Source organism: Xenopus laevis, chromosome 8L (assembly GCF_017654675.1).
Source record: "Xenopus laevis strain J_2021 chromosome 8L, Xenopus_laevis_v10.1, whole genome shotgun sequence".
Lineage (NCBI taxonomy): Eukaryota > Metazoa > Chordata > Amphibia > Anura > Pipidae > Xenopus > Xenopus laevis.
Genome location: NC_054385.1, coordinates 67635435 through 67659941, shown reverse-complemented (window position 1 = coordinate 67659941; position 24507 = coordinate 67635435). Strand labels below are relative to the sequence as shown.

The following is a 24507-nucleotide window of genomic DNA, read 5'->3' as shown; positions in this document are numbered from 1 at the left end:
TCAAAACCATGCCAGGCAGACGCTTTGCATGCTGGTGTATTTTTTAAAGAAGAAAAGAAAGGTAGGAGGTGAATGACCAAAATCTTACCGTTCCTGTTTCCTTTTCCAACTATACACAATAGACACAAATGATAACCTGGATTAGGTAATGCATTTTTATAAAATTCTATGATGGCGGAATAGTCTTGAAAATGGGCAATACACAGGGGAACCGAAACTGAAAGTACATTTTTGTCCTTGTTGCTAACATTCAAATTCAATCAAACTCTGTTTTGCTAAATAAACCTCAAGTGTATGAAACATAAAAGGGTTAATTTTGAATATTCAGGCTACACCACTTAACTTCCCTAAAGGCATTAATAATGCTGCTCTGTATTCTATAAATATACTTGTTACAAGTAAAAAGAATATGTAATCCAGCTCTTTTAAGCACATTATTTATTCTCATACTGGCTTGCACACGTTGAGCACCAAATTCATGTTCAGAAGAATTAAAGGAAAATATACCATATTTACAGTATATGTTACATTGTCTTCCATTTATTCTCATAGTTTAGAGGGTGTACAGGATATTCCTTCTTTAGATACCCTGCATTCATTATCAGAGGCAAAAGAATGACAGTTTACCAGGGCCAAAAAGTACAAAAAATGTTTTTGGTTACTATGGGTTAAGTTGCTCTTTTTCTATTTCTGGATGAATAGATTTATTTGAAAAAAAAAAAAAAAAAACATCAACAAGATAGTGTTTAACATTTGAAACAAAAAAAAGTGTCTTTGATGAAGAAAAACATTTTTTCTAACGAATCTATGACCTGTGAATTTTTTGATGTCTAACAAGATGAGTGTTTTGTGTGAACCTTTTCCCACACTGGTTGCATACATGTGGCCGCTGGGGTCTGTGAATGACTTCATGGCGAACAAGATCTGCACGAGAAATAAAACCTTTCCCACAGTGGCTGCAGGCGTACGGTCTCTCCCCTGTGTGTGTTCTCTGGTGAATGACAAGATGGAATCTACTGAGGTAACTTTTTCCACAGTCATTACAAATATAGGTCCCCTGTCCTGTGTGGATTTTCTGGTGAGCAGCAAAGTTTGATCTGCTTATAAAGCTTTTTCCACATTCATTGCAAGAGAATGGCCTTTCACCAGTGTGGGTCCTCTGATGGATAACAAACTTATAACCGTGAGTGTAACTTTTTCCACATTCGCCGCATACATATGGCCTGTCCCCTTTGTGGATGATCTGATTTTTTAGAAGATCATCGTTGGCAGTAAAGTTCTTTCCACATTTCTCCACTTTGTGAGATCTCTGATGTAACACAAGATATGAACTGCGAGTGAAGCTTTTGTCACAGTCTGAGCAAGAGAAGGGCCTCTCTCCTGTGTGGGATGCCTGATGTCGTACAAGGTGGGCATTTCGAGTGAAACACTTGCCACAATCATTACATGAATATGGCCTTTCTCCAGAGTGGATTGTCATGTGGTTAGTAAGGTGCGAATTGCATGCAAAGTGTTTGCCACAGTCTAAACAAATAAATGGTTTCTCGCTCTGTGCAATTTTACTTGTAATTAAGCTGCAGGGGAGTGTTCTTTTCCCCATGTCGTTGTTAAAGTAATCATTTTTTTGACCTGCTTCATGAATATTTATGTTGACATGTTTGTTTAGAAGACTGTCTTTGTGTTCACTATTGCTAACAGAATCTTCTGTTTCACCATGGTTTAGTTGCACAATTTGTATGTCTCTTTCAGCAAGAAACGTATCATGATTTGTTAAACGCTGTTCTTTAATAATATTTTTAATACTTTTTGCAAAAATCTCTTGTGTAATATCACACTGTCTATGGGAACTTCTTATCGGCAAACTATTTTCCTTATATAAACACTGGCGAAAGTCATCTTCCATCCAAACGCCTTGTACAGGAGGCATATCTTGCCGATCTATCTCTTTAACATCAGAATCTATAAAAAGGAAGAATCAACTTAAAAAACAAATTTCAGAGAAGATAATATGAATAAACATGTGTAAATCATTTAGAGCATGTTCACAACTGTATCTTACCAACGTTTGATATAAATTGTTTTTCTGAAAATTTAGGTGACTGTTAGAAAAATCTGCCAAGGCCATTCAGAGTTCAGAGGAATGCGATAAGTTTTATTCTCGCTGCGAGGAGACAAGCAATACAGAAGCAAGCTGCAGGTTGTCTGCCTTATACCGGAAGTATCGGACATTTTATAGATGCTGTAAAATGTTGTAATCTTTCTGCAGCTGATCTGGCCCCACGTTCACGTCATTTATTCAGGGGACAGCTAGCTGCGTACATATGCAACTGTTTCAAATTGTCACAAGGACTTGTTCTTGTAAAAGAAGCTACATTTATCACAAGGACATGTTATTGTTAAAAGAAGCTACATTTCACATATCATGTGTTTCAAGTATTAACTCTAGAATTTCCTTAAAGTGAGACAATGGAATATGCACAATGAAGCACACAACTACTTCTTACACAGAACCTTGTAGATAATGCATGGTATTTTTACAGCTATCTGGTGTTGTCTTATGGTGTTGGTAAGACAATTTTGCTATGAAAAAAAATTCTTTTACATGAGCAGGGACTGAGAAAAGAGGAATGGATAATACGAAATACGAGGAAATCCTGCAAGAGAAACTGTTTTAATCAGCTATAAAAACTGAAGCTTTGGTGAAATTTCATCTTTGAGCAGGAAAATGATACCAAACACACTAGTCACTAGGTGACTGAAGAACAAAAAGGTTTATATTTTGCAATGGCCTAGTCAAACCCCCCCCCCACACACACACACATGTACCTGATTTTTTTTTCTTATTATGGCTGGTAGGGTAAGTCAATGAGCAGCACCTAGGATTACCAGAAGGGTGCGGATCTGGGTCGGTGGAGCCCACCAGGTTTTTTTTCTGGTGACCTGCCACCTAGATCCACACCCCTCCGGTAACCCTAGGTGCTGCTCACTGACTTACCCCACCAACCATAGTTGGGAGGTGCTTTTGACTTTGTGTGTTAAGACAAAAACATCACGAGAACAAATTTCAGATTTGTTATTCAGTAAAAAATAAAAAAAAAAGACAACTTAGCCTGAAAAAATACTCTAAAATATCTGTTACATCAGAAGTGCAGAAAACTGTTAAAACATACCTTGATCAGTATCATCTGGAATCACCACACAGTCTGTCGATTCCCCCATCAAATTTTCACTTTCTTGCTTAATATCTAATTCATCTGCTGGATTCACATTTACGTATGCTGGATAGAAGAAAACCTATTAATATCTAACAACTCACACCATATCATTTTAAATATTTTTATCTAACAGTTAAAGAACAGCTATTACCAGACTGCCCAAAGTGGTGCCTGCATTACTGCTGTGGGATATGTGAGAATGTGGAGCACAGTGGAAACTTTGGACATGACCCACATCAAGAGCTACTTCCAGCTGCTGCCTGCCACCAGCTCTTCTAATATGCAAAGTAGTTGCTGTGGTATATGCATATTATTATTAACATGTATTTTTTAGAGCGCCAACATATTTTTTAGTGCTGATATAAAGCAAGTGTCCCAGTCTTAGGGGTCTGAGGTCATTAATTGCTATGTAATGTCCATTTACTTGCAAGCAGGAGAGCAAAGGTTGTGGCCAGCAGCAAATGGAAATCTGAACAGATAAGTGTGCACACTGGCAGCCTGGACTGTATTATCTACTTTTTCAATTATTGTAAATTATTTTTTTTGTCCAGATTATTTATATCCACAAAGTTGTTTATTACACGCTGGGCTTTGTTTACATTGATAATACATGGGGAGCATTTTAGTTTGAGAGATTTGGTGTTAGCACTGGTTCTTGTTATTTCTAAACAGAAAATCCATTGGATACATTTTTTCATGTAGTATACACAAATAAATACTTCAGTGTTAAAAGCAAATCCTCTAATTTATCCTCAATAAGGAGTAGAGAACCAAAAATTTTCTGTATTAACTGAAGCATAAAACTATCTTTTTGCTTGGAAAAGTCTTTTTCAGTGAAAATGTTTAATTGTTTACCTTGAGCAGTTACTTCATGAATTTCATTCTGACTCTCTTTAAACTCTTTCAATAAAGATCTCTCTTCTCGCTTAATATGTAAAACATTCTCTGGTGTCACGTTACTGTAACCTGGTATTTGAGAGATGAAGAAAGAGAATTAGCAGTCTTTAAGCCTAGAATCTATATTGATGACACTCAATCACAGGGATCGCAGAGTCTTTGTTTCTGAAGTACAAGTTATTCTATGGGGTTCACGCATTCACACCTTGCAGTTAAACAATTAAAGTTCTTTTCATAGTTTCCACAAATAAAATAAAGGGGAATCTCTTACCCATGGAGCTTAAGGGCTGGTGGTTCTCTCTTAAGACATCTGTGTAATAATTTTGGTGTTCTTCAAAATATTTCCACTCTTTCAGAAATAACTAAAGAAAAACACAAGGAACTAAATGACACTATGCAGATGTACGGACCTAAACATTTGCTACAAGGGTTCAAGCACACTTAATTAAACCAATAGTAATTTTGTTTTATGACTCGATAATCGGTTTCCACATTTTCAAGAAGGGATTTGGTCCTACATATTAGTGAACTTTGCGGTGTTTAAAGTATAGTACTAATATTAAAGGGTGCATGTCAAAATTGAAGTCTGAGATAGATTATCTATCACTGCACAAATCATGGCACAAATACATGTCAGAAGCTGGATTGTTTTGAATCTGCCCCTCTCCTTATATATGTAGGGTGATACCCCATTTAAGATAAAGGCTGAGCTCTTCATTCACACTCTGCAGTACTGGGTTCAAGATTTTCTTTCCTAAATATCACAAAATAAGTTGGCCTTTATTTCTCAGTTTACAGCTTGATGTGTGATCTATGTCCCATACTGTTGAATATGTCTTGAGAATAAAATGATACAACAAGCAAGCCTAATAGCACTTACCTCTCCAGTTAGAAGCTGGATCATTTTGGCACCAAGCTCTAAGATTTTCTCTCTTACTAACAGCGGGTTATTATTTCGATCATGTGAATGAATACTTTGGTTCACAATAGGGTTTGAGGCATTGTTGAACATACCATGGACTTCCTTATTATTGCTCTTCACCACTGTACACTCCTAAAATGTATGTAAGATAATTTCTGAAATTCATTGGCATTCTACAAAGAGATTAATTATAAATATTTTGTCTAATTATATACAATCATTTTCAACATTCCAATACCATTATCTGCCTTCCAGTGCATTATTTACTTGTCCTCAGAAACTCTGCCATTACCACCAGTTTACAGCCACACATCACAGCCATAAAGGGTACACACAATGCTTTAGCACAAAACTTGCAAGATTTCTGATTTTCAGAGGGTAGTGTGCAACCAATATGTAAGCACAGGACAATTAACTTTACAGCACCACAGAAATCTGCATGTGATTATATGATTCATATATACTAAACTGTATTCTGATTGCTCCCCCCATTCATTCTGGAATCCTCCAGGCTCATATTGATTACTGTCTCCAATTCATTCTGGAATCCTGCAGGTCATACTAAATGCTATCTCTAGGTCATTCTGGAAGCCTCCAGGCTTGTGATTTTTTTTAAAAAAATGCTTGGATTTCAAGCTACAAATATTCCACTACCAATTAGTTATTGTGATGACCTATTAATAACCAAATGCACAGCTGTGACTAAGCAAATGACATGTTCAGCTGAGAGCTTATGGTTTTAAATATTTAGCTCTATATCTTGACTGTACTAAGCCGTCAAAGTTTAATAAAAAAAAGAATTATTAACAAGACGCTACCAAACCTCACCTCGCCAGTCAGTAGGTAGATAATTTCCAGAGCATGATTCAAGATCTTCTCAGTTATCTGCTTCTTGTTCATCTTTAGAGAATCAACCGAATGTTCCAATAGTGTCCTCTAGACCTTTCTTGATTTTGATGAAACCTTACTAATCTTCTACAAGTATAGTTAGGCGCAGACCTGTTTCACCCTAGAAGGTACAGTAAACATTTACATTTCTCTCCACCATCTGCAGAGGAATATTGGAATGAGGACATTATATGTACTAAAATTAGCCTATCTTCTCTCAACCTTGTCCTTATTGGCCATACATCCTCAAACCTACCCTCACTAGCAATGCAAGTTTTCTGAAAGAGCAGCACAAGATATTGACTATATTTATTAATTTAATTATTTATGAATACTGCTTGCTCTGCCAAGGTAAAAACACATAATACTTAGGGACCAATGAAACACAGTCCACAGCTTCCAAATATTGTCAAAAACATGCTTGAATGGCTTTACCAAGCAATAAGGTTTTATTGAAGCATCTCAAGACATGGCAGAATACATGGTTTACTTGGCATAAAAATACACAGATTTTTTTTTATCTTAACGATCAAAAACTACTGACCAGCATATTTCCCTTTTAATAGCATTTGCTGCAATTGTCAAAAATTCCACAAATGCTCCTTAAAAATGTTGCTTGTTGTTTGATAGCCCTATCAACTGCACTGAATGTCTTCTGTTTGTATCATAAAGTAAAACTACATAGCAGTGTGATATGATATTAAATGTTATTTATATAAATTAATTATATGTTAAACACCAAGACTTATTGTGAAGAATGAATGGGGCTAACTGACTTAGAAGCATTTATTTTCCGCAGCACACGCTGCCAACCAATCAGTTGTGATCAACGTGCAGCAAAAAAAAAAACAAGAAAATCAAAGCTAAGCTCTGATTGGTTGCTATGGGTAACTATATCCATGCAATTTATTTACTAAGTCTCATGCAGAAAAGTGCAAATATCACATGTATGTATATAAAAGTATGGGACTTGTTATCCAGAATCCTTGGGACCTGGGGCATTCCGGATAACAGATAGTTTGGATCTTCATACTTTAAGTCTACCCGATAGGCTGGTTTTGATTCCAATAAGGAATAATTATATCTTAGTTGGGATCAAGTAAAAGGTACTGTTTTATTATTAAAGAGAAAAAGTAAATAATGTTTTAAATTTGAATTATTCAGAGCTGGATAACAGGTTTCTGGATAAAGGATCACACACCTGTATTTATATAGCATAAATGCCATAATCTGACTGTCCAGCCTGTCTAGTTAAATGGAATCTGCCTGTCACAGGCACATTTCGTTTCAAGGGGAACAATTACAATAATTAATATTGATGCTCTTTTCATGAAATTAAAGAATAAATGCATTAGGGTTAATGGACTTTTAGAGGTCAGTCAAAATCTGACTTAAGACTCTGAGAGAAGAGAGAGGATGAAGAGAAACAGATTGCTGAGACTCGGAGTATACTAGAGTATCTGGATTATTACAGAAATGGTTTTGACAGCTTCCAATTTCCATGAGGAGAGTCTCATTGTAAGTTTTGTTTTTGCGATCGTTACCCTTTTAATGGCAGGCAGCATAGGTGCTTCTCTGCCACCAAATAATATGCCCCAAGAAGAGAGTGTGTAACCTTGCTTAGGGATTTGTCTCACACAGTCTGAGTGTGTTGGCATGACAGCCCTACAAATAAAGAGTGAGAGGAATGTGTAACCTTGTTTAGTTATTTGTCTCACACAGTCTGAGTATGTTGGGTTGACAAATAGAGGAGAAGGCAGTGTGAAAAGGCAGCTATTATGACAAGATTCACTAGTTATGTTGTACCACTGATCAGCTAGAGAGGAAACGCGTGAAAGCTGCACTTTGAGAAGAGCAATGAGTGGCCCTGTCTCCAATAGAGACCCCACTAAGCTCTTAGAAAAATGACTTCTGGCCCCACAATGACGCATATTTAAAAGGACGTTTAAACCCCGGTTAATCCCTTAAATTCACACACAGGGTAAGAAGAGGGGCACAAGCTCACCCCCACCCTTGATATAAAGTAGCGCCAAGGTCTGGCCAGCTCATGATAACCACATGCCGGAGCCGCTTGTGCTTCAGTCCCACGACACCACCTTTCAACATACACACAGCCGAGCAAAACAGTTCAGAGTGCAAAGACCTAATATACCCACCATTATAACCGGAAACAGGAAATTAGGGGATTGCAATAAAAATCGAGTCCCGGTAAACACAAGCGACAGCGTTGGGAAGTTCCTATTGAGCGTTAGTGACACCTAGTGGCCAAAATACAAAAGGCAATTAAAAGGAAACACTCGATCCTCAGCTAAAGGCAGTGGTCAAGACGTGTATTTATCAGAGTGTGCCCGAACTGACCGAGACACTTTACCAAATATGATTGGATACAGCTAAGATCATCATACAGCAGCTGCATTCGTGAACCATTCTATTATTCATGTTCGGGTCAGTGTACACCAACTATGGAGATGTGCCCGAGGGCAAAGCCTGAAGCCAAAACCTAAGGCTGTTCATTACATTCTTTACACTCCTGGAATTATTGTTGGGTCTGTTAGTGATAATTAGTAGTTAGCAGTTGTTTATAAACATATTTCCATCCCTGTGCTGGACATTTTGCCTAAAAAATAAGAACTTACCAGTGCATCATAATCATTTGGATATAGAAGAATTGTGCTTAAAAAAGTAATATTTCAGGCCGATTTATTGATTATTTCTGCAAAAAACCTAATAACCCCTCCCTTCCTGCTCCCTGAATTCCCAGGCTGTGCAGGGGAGCTGGCTGCTCTCAGTTCACTGCACTGTAGGACAGGAACCAATCAGCAGCTAGCAGGACCTGATAAGGAACAGAAGCCTGTATGTACTTGTGAGGGCTGTAATTGTCTGTCCTCCTCCTATTGTGCTTCTGGCAGGGACCATTAGTACACACCCAACCCTCATTTGAAACACAGACGGGGACTAGAGAACAGAGAGAATAGGGAGCTCCAATAAAGGCGCTATTTTAAAAGATAATATGAATTTTTAGCACCATGTAAAAGCAACACCATATATTACTCATAACTGCCTACAAAATTACTTTTTTTTCATTTATCCTATATGTCTCTTTTTTTTTGCTCAAAAAAAATTTGTTTTATTTTGTTTACCAGGTGTACAACAGATATATGCATGGTTGATAGGATTTTACAATTCAAAGTCATATGTATATAGAGTAATGCTTAGCAATACAGGATCAGGTTCACATGCATGGAGGGTACCATAATACAGTACAGATTTATAGGTAGGTGCATAAACAACAGTTCTGGGGACTAATAGTGTTTGGTTGACAACAAGGGACCTGTAGTTCCAGAGGGCTCTATGTTGCCCCACCCAACCCTATCTGTGGCCTAGACCTTACTAACACCAAGAAGAGCATTCTCCATTTAGTTTGGATTTTCAGTCCACCATTGCCAGATATTAATGAACTTGCCGAGGTGACCTTGCTTGGACCCTATTGCATACTCCACTGTGGCAAGGTCTGACATTGCTCTGTGCCACTCCTGTATAGTAGGGGGGGAAATGTCTTTCCAGTGTAGGTTGAGGATTCTCCTAGCTTGGAATAGGGCTTTGGTTATGAAAACTTTCTTGGGGAATTCCAGGTTAGTGTTTAGGTCCAGAGTCAGTAGGCATGACCTGGCCAAACAATCACTCCACCCGGGGGCAGCCCTCGTTAGCCAGTCACATACATCTCCCCAATACTGTCTAATGCTCGCACATTCCCATAGTGTATGCAACAGGGTGGCTATTTCTGTCCCGCACCTTGGACATATTGGGGATGTAAGTACCTTCATTCTGTATAGTCTCTGTACAGTAAAGTATGACCTGTGTATTAGGTAGAGCTGTTGTAGGTGGTGGCGAGGAGACATGGAGACCAGAAGTGGCGTGGTCAAAAGCCATTTCCATTGTTCATCAGTGATGACCCCTAGGTCTGTTTCCCAAGTCTCTCTAGTTGGGAAGGTCCTATCATTGTGTGTTTTTTCCTGCATCCTTTTATAAATTTTAGAAACCTTACCCCTTTGGTTGTGATCTGCTAGTATGTCCATTATTGGTGAGTTTGCTAACTGAATATGTTGCTTGGAGGATTGGGATTTTAAGATAGAGCTCAGTCTGTGGTGCATTAGCCATTGTGCTTGGGGGAGGTTTCTCTCGCTCTGGAGTTCATGGAAGGTCCTGACGTTACCTTCGGACCACACATCTTCAAGAGTGGTGAGGCCTAGATCTAACCATACCTGGGGTGGGTTAAAGGGGACTAAGCCTGGAAATACCCCGTTGCCCCATATGGGAGTCTGTGGCAAGAGGTTCGTATATCGGATTGTTGCATGGGCTAGATGCAGGATTTTCCCCTGCAGTTTAGATAATGAGGAGACTGGGCCTCTGGGTTTTTTCACCAGGAGGGCTCGCCAGGGGTGTTCTAGACATTTTGTGGCCTGTGTCCACATGTTGTAGAGAGGTGGAGAGATTTTCTGATGCAACATGGGTGAGATATGGGTAAGTTGAGCGGCTAGATAGTATAGGTGGAGGTCGGGAAAAGCCATACCTCCCTGGTCTCTCGCTCTCATCAGGTTTGTGAGGCGAAGCCTAGCTCTCGACTTGCCCCATATGAATTTGTTCAACAACGTATTGATTTTCAAAAAAGTTGCCTTAGGGATGTATACTGGGGAGTGCCATAGGGTGTACAGGAGCTTAGGTAGTATGAACATTTTTGTCAGGTGGATTTTACCTGCAGGGCCCAGTGGAAGCGAGCTCCAAGATTTACATTTGTCTTGCACCCATCCTATCAATGGGTTCACGTTGAGTGCCTTGAACTGATCGAGGGGGAGTGCAATTTTAACTCCTAGGTACGTGAACTCAGAGGCAATATGGAGGGGGCAGGTGGTTGGAGGCCCTGCTCTGCCTTGCTTGTCTACCAGGAAAAGCGTTGACTTGGTGCTGCTGGTAATTAACCCCGATATTTCCCCAAAGTCGTGCGTAAGTGTCATCAGGGCCTCGACAGAGGGGCCCGTGTCCCCCAGGTATACCAGGGTGTCGTCAGCGTATAGCTGGATTTTGTTGTCTGGCCCACTGCCACCTAAGCCCCTGATTCGAGGGTGGAGCCTGACTGCCTGGGCAAAAGGTTCGATGGCTATGGCAAACAGCAGGGGGGACAAGGGACAACCCTGCCGCGTGCCCCTGGTCAGGGAGAAACTGGGGGTTGAAATAGAGTTAATACGGAGCGTGGCTTGAGGGGACTTATATAGGAGTTTAACTCTTGCAATAAATTTAGGGCCCAGACCGAAGCTCTCCAGCACACGCCACAGGTATGGCCATTCGACTGTGTCAAATGCCTTGGCGATATCTAACGCAGCTATAGCTCTGTGGCCTGTGCTGTTGAGTGCCTCCTCGAGAGTGAGATATAGTCTTCTGGTGTTTAGGGCCGGGGTTTTTCCTGGGATGAATCCTATTTGGTCCGGGTGGATTATTTCGGTGATCACTTTGCCTAATCTCTTAGCCAGGACTTTAGCGTATATTTTTACGTCGGCTGTTAGCAGTGATATGGGCCTGAATGATTCGCATTTTTGCGGGTCTTTGCCCGGCTTGGGTAAGAGAATTATAGCTGCCTCGTACAGGGATTCGGGGAAATGCCCCTGTTGGAGTGCTTCACGATAAAGTTGCAGAAGTAGGGGGGTTAGGGTTCTGCCATGCCTCTTATATAGCTCGATTGGTATACCATCTGAGCCAGCGGCCTTGCCCAGGGGAAAGGAGTCAATTGCCTCTTGTATTTCACTGCTGGAGATTTCTTCCTCTAGGAAGTCACTGAGCTCCCGTGGCAATTTAGGGAGCCCCAAGGGGGTTAGGAATGTTTTTATCTCATCGTCTGAGGCTTGCAGTTTGGAGGCATATAGGTCTTTATAGCATACCAATATTTCTTTTATTTTGTCTGGGTCTGACTGAAGGGTACCTTCGTGATCCCTCAGAGCTGGTATGGGTGGGGGGGATGTGTGTGCTTTTGCTAGGTGGGCAAGTAGCCTGCCCGGTTTTTCCCCATGTTCGTAAACATTGATCTTTGAGAAGAAGTGTTTACGCTGGGCTTTTTGGGCTAGGTACTGCGAGTATTGCTCTTGGGCTTCTCTTAGCCGCTTAAGGGCCTCAGGGGATGGGTTTTCAGCGGCCTTGGTATCTAGTTGGGAGACTTGTTTTTCTAGGGCCCTTTCTGCTTGTCGGGATTGGGCTTTGTATGCTGAAATTTCAGCTGATATAGAGTTTCTAAGATAGGATTTTAGGGAATCCCAAAATGGGAGAATCAGGTCTACACTTTGGTTTAGCTCCAGATAATCCTGTAAGTATCCCTCTACTGTTTCCACGTTATCTAAAATATTTAACCAGACTGGGTTAATCGTAGGTCTAGGTCGTTCAATTCTATAGGGGAATTGCAGACGTATTTGTAGGGGGGCATGGTCGGAAATGCCTCTGGGCAAATAACAGGTTTGCCTCACCATTGGGATCGCTAGGGCATTGACAAACACCATGTCGATTCTGGAGAGAGCATAATGTGACGTAGTGAAGCAAGAGTATTGCCGAGAGTCTGGGTTGGCTTGTCTCCATGGGTCGAACAACGCCATGGATGACATGAACCTGTTCAGAACTGTAGTGGAAGGCGAGGGGATAGCCTGGTTTCTGTGCATCCTATCTATATTAGGGGACAAAACCTCATTAAAGTCACCAGCTATTATAGTGAGTGCATGCGGATGTTGCACTAGTAAGCCGGCTATGGTCCGCAGCACTGTTGGTTCGAACGGGGGAGGAATGTATACATTCACCAGCAATACCTCGCTTGTATAGATATAGCAATGGAGAAATATATATCTCCCTTTTGGATCAGATTTAAGGTTGATGAACCTGAAGGGGACTGTTTTGCCTATCAAAATCGAAACCCCTGAGGAGTGCGTGGAAAAGGTGGCATGGAAGGCCCATCCAATCCAAGGCCTTTTGAGGGACAGGGTCTTAGACCCCACCAAGTGGGTCTCCTGCAAGAAGGCAATTGTTGTGGAATGGGATTTTAAGAAGTCATGGACTAGCCTTCTTTTAATTGGGTCATTTAGGCCCCTTACATTCCAGCTTGTTAAGGCCACTGCCATTTTCCTGTAGAGTTGTGGGCATACCATACAAATATCAATACATTTTTGCACATATCAAACAAACATTTTGAGCTAACTGCGTAAACTTGTATAAACCTGTTACCCCCTTAAAACCCCCCTCCCCTTCCGCCCAATCCCCAACTGAGGGCAGAATTTGTACCCAAACCAAAAAGTGGTGAAAAGACATCTCATGTGGGGTAGAGCATACCACCGTAGTGAGCTGTGTTAAACAACGTCTGTTGGGGATATCTTCTGGAGAGCAAAGGGACCGCCTTTTACCCCTATGCCTCAACTGGGTTGCAGCTTGCGGTGACTGTATGACGTCCCTTGAGTTGTTTTAGCAGTAAATTGTGGTGATTTAGCCTTGTGGTAGGAGTAGGCTTTCAGGGGTGGGTGGCCTCAGCCACTGATTGTTCTGCTGTATGTTGTCACCAAGCCCCCCTCCCCCCCCTCGGCCAGGCAGACAGCTGAAGAAAAAAAAAAAAAATAGTAGCCATTATATTTCAGGGGCGCTGGTGCCGCGACTCCAGCAGGGGAGAACAGGGGCCCCAGCGGCCCGGGTATTACCCTGTTGCCTGGGTTGTAACTGCTGGGCTGGTTGTGAGCTTGCGCTCATACTCACAGTTAAGCGGGACTATGGGTCTCTGAGTCTCAAGCAGGGATTCCTCTCGCATCCATCCAGGCGTTGAGCTCCTGGGGCGAGGTGAAGAAGTGCGTATTACCGCCTGCGAGGACACGGAGACGCGCCGGATACAGCATGGCGTAGTTGATTCCAGCCGCCCGTAACCTGTTTTTCCCGCTCTGAAAGACTGCTCGCTGGCGCTGTACCTCCATTGAGTAGTCTGCAAATATAGAAACGGTGGCCGCTTCGTAGCGGAGAGGGCCCCGGGTTCTTGCCAGTGATAGAATTTTGTCCCTGTCTCTCGCGTTCAGGAGACGGGCTATCAGGGGTCTGGGGGGGGCCCCTGGGGGGGACCTCCGTGTGGGGATTCTGTGGGCTCTCTCTATGGCAAAGGTGGCTGACAGGTGTGTTGCTCCGAAGGTCTCCTTTAGCCATCCTTCGATAAAGGCCTCTGGTGCATTGCCTTCTGCCTGTTCGGGGAACCCCACAAATCTGAGGTTGTTGCGCCTCAAGCGGTTTTCTAGGTCGTCCGCCTTGCGCTGACCGTCAGACAGTAGTTTTCTGACCTCACGATATTGTTCTGGGAGGTCACGGCAGTTATCTTCCAGCGTACTCACTCGGGCTTCCACTTCGGTTGTGCGCTCCCTCAGCCGCTGCAAGTCGCCTTTGATGATCGACAGGTCGATCCGTATTTCCTCCGTCTTGGTCTGTATTAGTGCGGTGCAGGAGGTGTTTGCAGATTTGATTTCAGCCATAATGTCGCCTAGCGTAGGTTCTGGTGTTACCGGCGGGTCGCAGGTGTCGGTTGGCGGGTTGCCCTCTTGTTCTGCTCGCTGGCTCTCGGCAGTGGTTCCAGGCTGATCTGCGGCCTGCTCATCCTCACCGCCATTTTGTGACTCTTCGCGGGCAAACTTTTCCAGGCGAGATGCTGCCTCCGACGCTCTTTTCTGCGCTTTGGTGTACCCCATAATTTGCCTCTGGGGTAAAGGGTGCCACAGGTGCTCGTGTGGCTCCGTTTTGAGCGAGTTAGTGCTGCTTAATCAAGGTTTGTAGCAGGGTCTATGGCGGAGCTCTCCTAGATGCGTGCTCTCACATCGGCAGTTAGGCCACGCCCCCCCTATATGTCTCTTTTAAGATTTTCATACCTCCCAACTGTCCCTTTTTCGGAGGGACAGTCCATCTTTTGACAGCTCAACCAGCAGTCCCTCATTTGTACTGGAAAGTCCCTATTTTCTCTGCAGTGAACAGCCAGAAAAAGAAAGATTTATTTTCAAACTTTAATAACCTGCCATATTTTGTCTGCAGTGTTAATAAATATGCCCCTTTATTAATCATTATCTGAAAGTCACATTCATCTGCTGTTCTGTACAAGTTGAATATGTGGGGCCTCTTTAAAATTGTGAATGGTAGAAAATATTGTTTTTTAAGGGCCCTTACAGTGGTGGTCCCCCCTACAGTTGTACCACCTGTACCCATCGTGTTCATTTTTGGGTATGCAAGGTTAGATCTAACGGATAATAAGACTGACCTGTTGGGAGGAATAAAGTTGTGTTTGAGTATAAAAGGCTAGGAAGTAGCTCCTGGTTTGCCTTTAGTGTGGTGTGAGAGTAAAAAGGTTAACATTTGTAGAGCCTTGATTGGTAATTAATCTGGAAGAGTTGTTTTATAAATACATGGAATTGTCAAGAAACTCTTTGCCTTATTCTTTGAAAGTAGTTCACCCATCTTTTTCATTCTGTGTGGAGTTCTAGTACACAGTTTGTCCATACCTCCCAGCATTTGGAAAATAGGAAGAGGGATCAAAATATTAAAATAAATAAGCAAACATTCGAGTTGTGAGTTTCTTCGAGGCAGAAAAAAACAAACGTAACCTTTGACAAATAACCCCCAAAGTATGTCTGGTAGGAGCAGATGGTTTCAAAATAACTGAGATTGGTTTGTTTGAGTTTTAATCTGATTCTACATAGAGTCTAATTTCCAAATATCGAAAAAATTGTGTGGCATATCATGTTTCTGTTGGAATGACATTGCAGTCTGGGTGAATGACTGAAGGAGAGAGCATATTTGCTTCTATCCAAGGTTTAAAGTATACACAGAATCAGGCATTAAATGTTGTAGCTAGAGTCCTTAGCTGACAATGAAAAAACAGCCCAATATAGCCCTCAACTACAAAGCCAATGTCTTAAATGCATAAACAAGTGTAACCCTCACTGGCAGAAGTGATAGATATTACCACCACATACATACATTTTTTAAGTGTTCTTGGTTAAAGCGGCAATAATCAGCCCAAGCTTTGTGTTTTTACCTTACCTTCAAACAAAAAAATGCTACAGCTAAAAAGCTACAGCTGTGGGACTGATCACTAGCCATCAGTAATCTAGAATGCAGACAGCACCGAATCCATGCAAAGCCATGTAATACACATCTAAATGAATTTTTGATTGTCCAGTTGAATGTGGATTTGCGTGGTTGATATGGCAGTTTACAGGTCAAAATTGCACACCTATAAATTGTTCTTTTAACCAAGAATTATTACAGAATTGCACTCAGAAGTAGTGATGGGTGATTTTTGGGGTCCATTTTTTTGACGCCGGCGAATTTTCGCGGCTGGCGGAGAATCACGGGAATTTGACGTGAATTTGCGCCTGGCGAATAAATTCGCCCATCACTACTCAGAAGTTAATATTAATTAACTATAGGCTGAAGAGTGGTGCAAAGGTTAGCATTGTTGCCATGCAGCATGGGGGTTTTCAGTCTAGATTCTAGACAGGGATCTGCAATGGAGTGCTAATGTGATAGGGATCTTAGATTGGAAGCTCCACTGGGGCAAAAACTGATGTGAATAATATAATTTCTGTGGACTGTAGCATTATATAATAATAATGTAAATGCTTCCTTCCAAAATGTATTCACTTATTTTGGAGCACCTCATTAAGGTTAAAGGTCAGCCCGCAAGCTTAATGACCAATACTGTGTGATTTGGCCATTGAAAATAATGCCTCAAGATGTTATACGTGTTCAGATGCTTTAATTATAACTGGACAAACTGGCCACATCTGGGTATGGCTACTATATGCTTCAGAAATAATAATTTTATTCTGTTCAAATGTGCAGTTTAGAAGAGAAACTGACTTTCAGACCTTTAATTTCCCTTTTTGTGGTCAAACATTTGTCTGCACTCCTTATAACAAAATACGTAATAAATAATCATACTACAACTGTGGTTCCAAGCACAGATGTAGATGAACAATCTCCTACTCTCCTAAATCTCACCTTATTTGTTCTGAAGAGTGAGGTAGCACTAACTGGGCATCGGGATCGGATATACCTATAGCTATATTTTGTCCCTGGTGCAAAGGGAGTTAATATTTATGTGAATATTAATGCTCACACGTCTGTTAAAACACACAGGAAAAGGTAAATGTTATGTTCTTTTACCTTTAATTGCTTAATGCTAATTACTGGGTATATTATCAATATTCAGAAACAGTGTAATTTTTTTCCCAAGAGCTGGGACCTGCTGCAACTTTGGTAGAATAGGTTAGGCAGTACCACACCATATGGAAATACACCTGCAATCAAATCAAGTAAAGTAGCATAATTGTGACCCCCAATCTCTCAATTACAGGATAAATTTTTATTAAAGACCCAAGGGCTAATTTCCGAATGCAATGCAGTGTGAAAATTTGGTAGCAATCACCATGTTTTTAGCTATGATGCACTCCCGGACATGTCGTTAATAACATTCACTGGGGCAACTTGCTTGGCATTTGTTAGGATCCATGGACATAACCATTTAGGGGTTGCAAAGAAATACTGCCAGGTCCAGGTGGTTGGCAATTCCAGATTTTATTATTTTACAGGCAATCAATTCATCAAAGCAGCTTGAATGGTTCCATTGGTGCTCAATAGTATGAATGGATGCATTATGTGTCCATTCGAGCACTTTGCACTTGCTCCTGTAAATAAGCCACCTAGTTTCACAGAATTCTGTGCAACACTTAAAAGTTATACTGACACTAAAAAAACGACACTTCAATATATTAATGTACATTTAGGGGCCGATTCACTAAGGGTCGAATTTCGAAGTTAAAAATACTTCGAAATTCGACCCTCGGATTGAAATCCTTCGACTTCGAATATCGAAGTCGAAGGATTTAGCGCTAATCCTGCGATCGATCGATCGAAGGATTTTCCGTTCGATCGAACGATTAAATCCTTCGAATCGAACGATTCGAAGGATTTTAATCCAACGATCGAAGGAAAATCCTTCGATCAAAAAATCACAGGCAAGCCTATGGGGACCTTCCCCATAGGCTAACATTGACTTCGGTAGCTTTTAGCTGCCGAAGTAGGGGGTCGAAGTTTTTTTTAAAGGGGAAGTACTTCGACTATCGAATGGTCGAATAGTCGAACGATTTTTCGTTCGATTTCGTTCGAATTCGAACGAATTTAACCAATTCGATGGTCGAAGTACCCAAAAAATACTTCGAAATTCGAAGTATTTTTCATTCGAATCCTTCACTCGAGCTTAGTGAATCAGCCCCTAAAAGTTACCTATAGGTCATGTTGATTGCTGATAGGGTTGCTTTTGTAAGAAATTGTTTCTTAAAGTTCCTAAACCAGATGGTTTTGCCACCCTGACTGTCCCTTCTCAATCTGTCAAGAGTTTATAATGCTAACGACCTACTGGTGCACAAATATTACAAATATAGTTGGCCCCTCATAGAGGAACATGGCGACCAAATAAGTAATGTAATAGCAATGGCCAAATACTTCTATGGCAAAATTATAAATAGCATACATAGAAAAGCGTTGAATTTCTGGTGTCAGTATCTCTTTACTAATCATCAACAGTTCACCCTTTCAGCCAAAACAACAAATAATGCAAGACAGTATTTGACTAGTATGTCTTCTACTGCCAATCCAAAAAAAAAGTTGAAAATTTTATATAGATTTTTCAAATAGCTTATATGTTGCTCTATATATGTTGTACCTAATATAAAAGCTTCAGGAAACTGTATTCTTGGAGATTTAGTCTGTCCTCCATCTAGATGCATTTTGGCTGGGGACTGGGCTGTGAGAGCAATAATAGTTGGTGAAAGGTTCACGGTTTATGCTTCTCCCAAGCTGTAGACAAATCAAAACACATTGAACTCGTATTTTTCTTGCAGCCCCGCCCACCCCGAAAAAGGTGCAAAAAGCTGGAGGACAAATTACATTCCCCAAAAATCCTTTTCCTGAAGGCCTTCTCTGATAGTAGGCCGACAGAACCATGTCCCCAGGACTAAGGTAAACCCCTGAATAGTCAATGATTCTGAATATAGATATATTAGTTTCTTTGTGTGTATCTTTTTGTCTATTAAGAGAAGAATTATCTGTGAAAGCCTTGGCACACTGGACACAATGATACGGTTTTCCTTCAGTGTGTGTCCTTTGGTGTCTCAGCATACTAGCTTTGCAAATCCTCTCTCACAGTGCCTGCACACGTAAGGCTTCTCCCCTGCATGTAACCTCAAGTTTACATCCAAGTTTGCATTATGACAATAGCTTTTCCCACACTCATTACATACATGTGGCTTTTGATCTGCATGAATTTCCGAGTGTTTGACAAGACTTGAGTTCTGGGTAAAGTCTATCCCACACTTTGGGCATGTGAATGGTTTCTCTCTTGTGTGAACCACTTTGTTTAAAACCAGATGAGAGTTGTTGGTGAACTTCCTTACACACTCCATACAAGTATAAGGCTTTTCTTCTGTATGAATCCCTTGATGGACTGAGACATGTGACTTTCGAGCAAATGTTTTGCCACATACATTACAAAAAAGGTCTCTCGCTTGTGTGAGTTTTCTGGTGTCTTGTAAGTCGTGATTTGTCGCAGAACTATTTTCTGCACACTTTAAACTAACTTTATATTTCTTGTGTTTTTTGGTGCTGCAGATCTCTTAAGGAACCTTTCTTTCTTCCATGTCTCTGTCCCCATTCATAAGTAGAAAGTCTCCTAGAACAGATAGACCTTATTATCAAGCCCTTGATCAAAAACCAGACTACATCTTCGGTTTAAGTTAAAGGGGAACTAAAGATTAAATATGGCTGGTAACGCTATATTTTGTATACTAAATTTAATGCCCAGAAGTCCTAAAACACAAAGCCATGCCTTCATTAAATAAACCCAATAGGATTGTTCTGCCTCCAATAAGGATTCATTATATCTTAGTTTGGATCAAGTACAAGGTACTGTTTTATTATTACAGAGAAAAGTAGTTTTTAAAAATTTGGATTATTAGATTTTAATGGAGTCTATGGGAGACAACTTTCTGAATACTGGGTTTCTGGATAACTGATCCCATACCTGTACTTGTATATCTAGGAAAGATTTCTCTACTGGCAGTTTGCAAATAGTTCTAGTTTTCATTTTATGATGCCTTCTTTTAACTGCACTTTTAAGACCTCCCATGTGTGTTCAGTGAGTTTAGATCTAGACCCACTTCAGAATATTCAAGCATTTTGTCTTTTAATATTTTTTAGTACATTTTAAAGTGTGCTTTGTATTTTTCACACCCCACAACCAGATAGTTACATAGTTAAATTGGGCTGAAAAAAGACAAAGTCCATCAAGTTCATCCCCTCCAAATGAAAACCCAAGATGGCAGCATTAAAATAATTTATGTCAACAGGCCTAAGCTGTGTCTGTCTCTGTTACAAGGAAGGATTTTAATTCATCGATCGAAGGATTTTCCTTCGATCAAAAAAAGCTTATGGGGAAGGTTCCCATAGGCTAACATTGATGCTCGGTACGTTTAAAGTGGCGAAGTAGGTAGTCAAAGTTTTTTTTAAAGAGACAGTACTTCGACTATCGAAAGGTCCAATAGTCGATTTTTAGTTTGAATTTTGCAATTCGAAGTCGAAGTAGCCTATTCGATGGTCGAAGTACACAAAAAAAAACTTCGAAATTCAAAGTTTTTTCATTCTAATCCTTCACTCAAGCTTAGTAAGTGTGCCCCTTAATGTATAGAGATACAAATTACAGAAAGACCCCTTATCTGGAAAACCAGAGGTATCGAGCATTCTGGATAACAGGACACATACCAGTACTAGTAATTCCTGGTTTGATGATCACCCAGAACAATGTTGAACAGCTATTATAGGCAGAAGAAGGTGCTAAAACATATACATATTTGAGTGCCATGGGAAGGCTCTCACTAACACTATTTTAACCTTAATGTGGTCAGTGAATCAGTTTTGTATATACATTTATACATGTTTATAATTATACATTATTTTCTACACATTCCTGATACTTTTTCATGAACCTTTGTGGATATTTTCAGTAACCATTGGCTCCTCTGTACAAACATTGTCAAATTGCTCATCTTTAATTTGACACACTGTAATGGAATACTGCTCAAGAATGTGAGCTGGAATGGAGTCCCCTTTGGAAAAAAACATTTTATGATAGAAATGACAATGGTTGCGGCAATCAGACTTTAGTATCCTCACGAAAAGGCTAAATATTGATGGACTAAAGTTACATTTCTAGAATTTGCTGGTTAACAGTCTGAAGGTATTCAGATTAGATCCAGATACTCAGATGCATGCTAGTTCATAAAGGTGAATGAGGGTGCAACTCGCTTGCTATTAAAAGAAAATCAGATGGCAAGAAATGCACAACCCCGAATACCATTCAAATAAACCAAAGGACTGTGCACCAACTTGTCGATTGACTTACCCTAATCCTACTAGAAAAACAAAATGCAAATTGGCCTAAACTAGTCTAGTTTGACTATAATGAAATACTTCCAATGCTACTATGACTGGTCACTTCTATTAGCACTACAAAAAAATAAGCCACCACCAGCCTTGGATTAGAGTAAGTAGAAGAATCATTATGATATTGTTAATATTATCTCACCTCTGCAGTCAGCAGATGGATGATTTCTAAGGCATATTTTAAAACTGCATTTGTCACCAGTTCCCTTTCCATACTAGAAAGGTTAATCAAATACTTCATACGCAGCAAAAGTGTTTAACTCCAGAAAAAAATCTGAACTCCTTCAGAACAAACATCCTATAAAGGAATTAAAATCAAGACATCTGTTATTGTAGATTGACCAGCAAAAAAATCAGAATAAAATATGGCAAGGCAAGATAATACCTAATGTCTAATAATAATTATTTTCAGTAACTTTTTTCACAGTTTTGACTTTGACATTTTTAACTTTCACAGATTTAATTTTAATGTTTCAATTTTCACCTTTTCAGTTTTCACAAAAGAAGCTTATTGGGAAGGAAGGGGGGGGGGTGGCGATGGCATGCTTAACTGTTTAAGTTTCATACAATAGTTTACATTTCTTAATGTTGGCCCTACTGAGCATATTCCCTGAGCTGTTATAAAGCTAACAGTTACAAATGATGCATTATTAAAAAAATGCAGATGAACAACAAGAAAGCGCACAAAAATATAAAACATATGGGGTTATGTAATGAAAGGCACTAAGTTTGTAGTGTTTTGTAGTATTTACTAGTCACCTGTTCAAAATGCAAGAATCTTATTGGTTGTCATTGGTTACTGCTCCTAGGCAAACTTAGTGCCTTATATTACATATGGGGAATAGTGTGAAATGTTTAAATATGTGCATGAGGTGTAATGTATTTTATTTATTTTTAAACAAAACTACACCATATTTTATATTTCCTTCACTTCCTTCATCTACATTTTTGACTGGTTTTGGAAACCTGCACAGAGGGGAGGGTTAAGGAAGCTGCAATAACACATACTTTTACTTAAGGACTACACAAACAAATATAATAGACTTTGGTACAAATGATAATGATACAATAGTTGTAACGATGTGTAATAATGTATGTATGTATGTATATTTTTAATTGTATAGCGCTCCTTGAGGGCAAAGCACTGTACAGCAAAACAATAAATTAGTAGTAACAAACAACGGGTCATTGAAATAAAAAGTAACAATAAGTGCATTATTAGAAATACAATTCACATAAATATAAAATATAATTACAATACAGATTAAGTGCTCAGTGTCAAGGAAACAAAAGGCTAGAGGACCCTACCCCGTAAGGCTTACAGTCTAAATGGGAGGGTAACATACAGACACAATTCAGAGGGGTATTAAGGTGCTGCAGGTTACAGTTGGTTACACTGTTATATAATATTATAATATAATGCTACAAGAGTATATACATATTGCACCTATCAAAGTCTAGAGACAGACAATAAAAGGAAATTTAACTAGCAATTGTTTGTATTGACAAGGAGAAAAAAAAGCAACAACTGGGACAAACTTGCATTTTCTTTCTGCTACTATGTAACGGCAGCCAGTAGTTTGGAATTACTGGATTTGGCCATTGTCTGGTCAGGAGGAGGGTCATTCTGCTGCGAGGTGAATTTTACAGTTTATAAAATCACTCGGCTAATATGTGCTGAAGTCAATGAAATCTGAAGTAATGTTTTAGAACAGCTTTTCCTGAAACATATCCATCCATTCCTATATTTTTTTCTCGTTCATTAATAACACTGGCATCATGTACAGTTTTACTGGCCAGGAGGCTAACCTAACAACAAAGAATGTGATGGAGTACAAACTGGAACAAATTGACGGTGGGGTTCGGCAACAGCTATCTGAAGGTTTATTATGGTAGTGATATACAAAAGAACAGTCACGTAGGATTGCCTAGCATCTTACAAGGCCAAGTGCTGCCAGCTCTCCCAAGTAATCTGGGAAAAAAGCCAGTCTGGAGGGTGGCTGAACTACAGGTAGTAAGATTTTTGGGAATTTCATTAAAGGTGTGGTTCACCTTTAAGGTAACTTTTAGTATGTTATAGAACGCCCAATTCTAATCAACTTTTCAACTGGTTGCTAGGGTAATTTGTACCCTAGTTACCAGATTGCTCAAGATGCAAACTGAAGAGCTGCTGAATAAAAAGCTAAATAACTCAAAAACCTTCAATAATGAATAATGAAAACCTATTGCAAATTGTCTCAGAGTATCGTTCTCTACTTCGGGCGAGTTAGGAAAACGAAGCGCTCCGAGTGCCATGTAAGGAATGCACTTTTACTGCATATCAAGTGCTAGATTGTAAATCGCCAGCGGGAGGCAGTTCGGGGAGATTAGTCGTCCCGAAGAAGAGGCGATTTATTGCAGGGCGACTAAATCTCCCCGAATCTGAGCGTGTGTGTCAGCCCTTAAAGTAGCACTTGATATGCAATAAAAATACATTCCTTACATTTTTTTAGGGCCATAATAATGGCAAATACTTATTGGCACTATTTGTCCCACATTTTCACTTAGGATAACATCTCCATCGCAAATATATATATATATATATATATATATATATATATATATATATATATATATTCAAAAATACTAGTGGGCATTCAGCAGGTAGTGTATTGTTTTAAAGAGGAGCTATAAACTCTATCTGGCAAAGGTCCACTTTTCACAAATGAAGACTTCTATATTGGCAAGCTGCAAATCATGTATGAAGTATATATTTATACTTTGTAATGTGTTTGTGTAATTCCACTTGACTGTACACAGGAGACCATCTTGTGTTAAGAAATAGGGATGGACAAAATATGTATAACAGAGGCAGACAAACCAATGTAACTCCTACCTGCTCCAGCCATGTGAAGAGGTGGGCGGGGCGTTGCTGTTCGCACTACTGTATATTATTAGGCTGGGAGGGACTTTCCCGGCTAGCGAAAAGCATTGTGGTACATGTGGTGAATGCCTACTAATGTGTCCTTACTTATCCGTGGAATAGGACTACAACTCCCTACGAGC

At 40.1% G+C, this 24507-nt stretch overlaps 1 protein-coding gene across 4 annotated transcripts; it reads right to left on the bottom strand.

Annotated features, from left to right (window-relative positions):
* Positions 1 to 421: 421 nt before the first annotated feature.
* LOC108698588 (zinc finger protein 2) lies at positions 422 to 8168 on the bottom strand. Of its 4 annotated transcripts, none has more exons than XM_018230193.2 (7): positions 8079 to 8168; positions 5863 to 6043; positions 4993 to 5166; positions 4384 to 4474; positions 4071 to 4181; positions 3171 to 3278; positions 422 to 1959 (listed from the first exon to the last, which is right to left on the bottom strand). In XM_018230193.2, exons 2-7 carry the CDS (start codon positions 5932 to 5934, stop codon positions 806 to 808), a joined length of 1710 nt encoding a protein of 569 aa, XP_018085682.1. In that variant the 5' UTR covers positions 5935 to 6043; positions 8079 to 8168; the 3' UTR covers positions 422 to 805. The 4 variants fall into 4 exon arrangements, with proteins under 4 accessions (XP_018085682.1, XP_018085679.1, XP_018085681.1 ...); XM_018230190.2 differs by lacking the exon at positions 8079 to 8168 and adding an exon at positions 7928 to 8072; XM_018230192.2 differs by lacking the exon at positions 8079 to 8168 and adding an exon at positions 7934 to 8072.
* Between the last annotated feature and the right edge of the window lie 16339 nt (positions 8169 to 24507).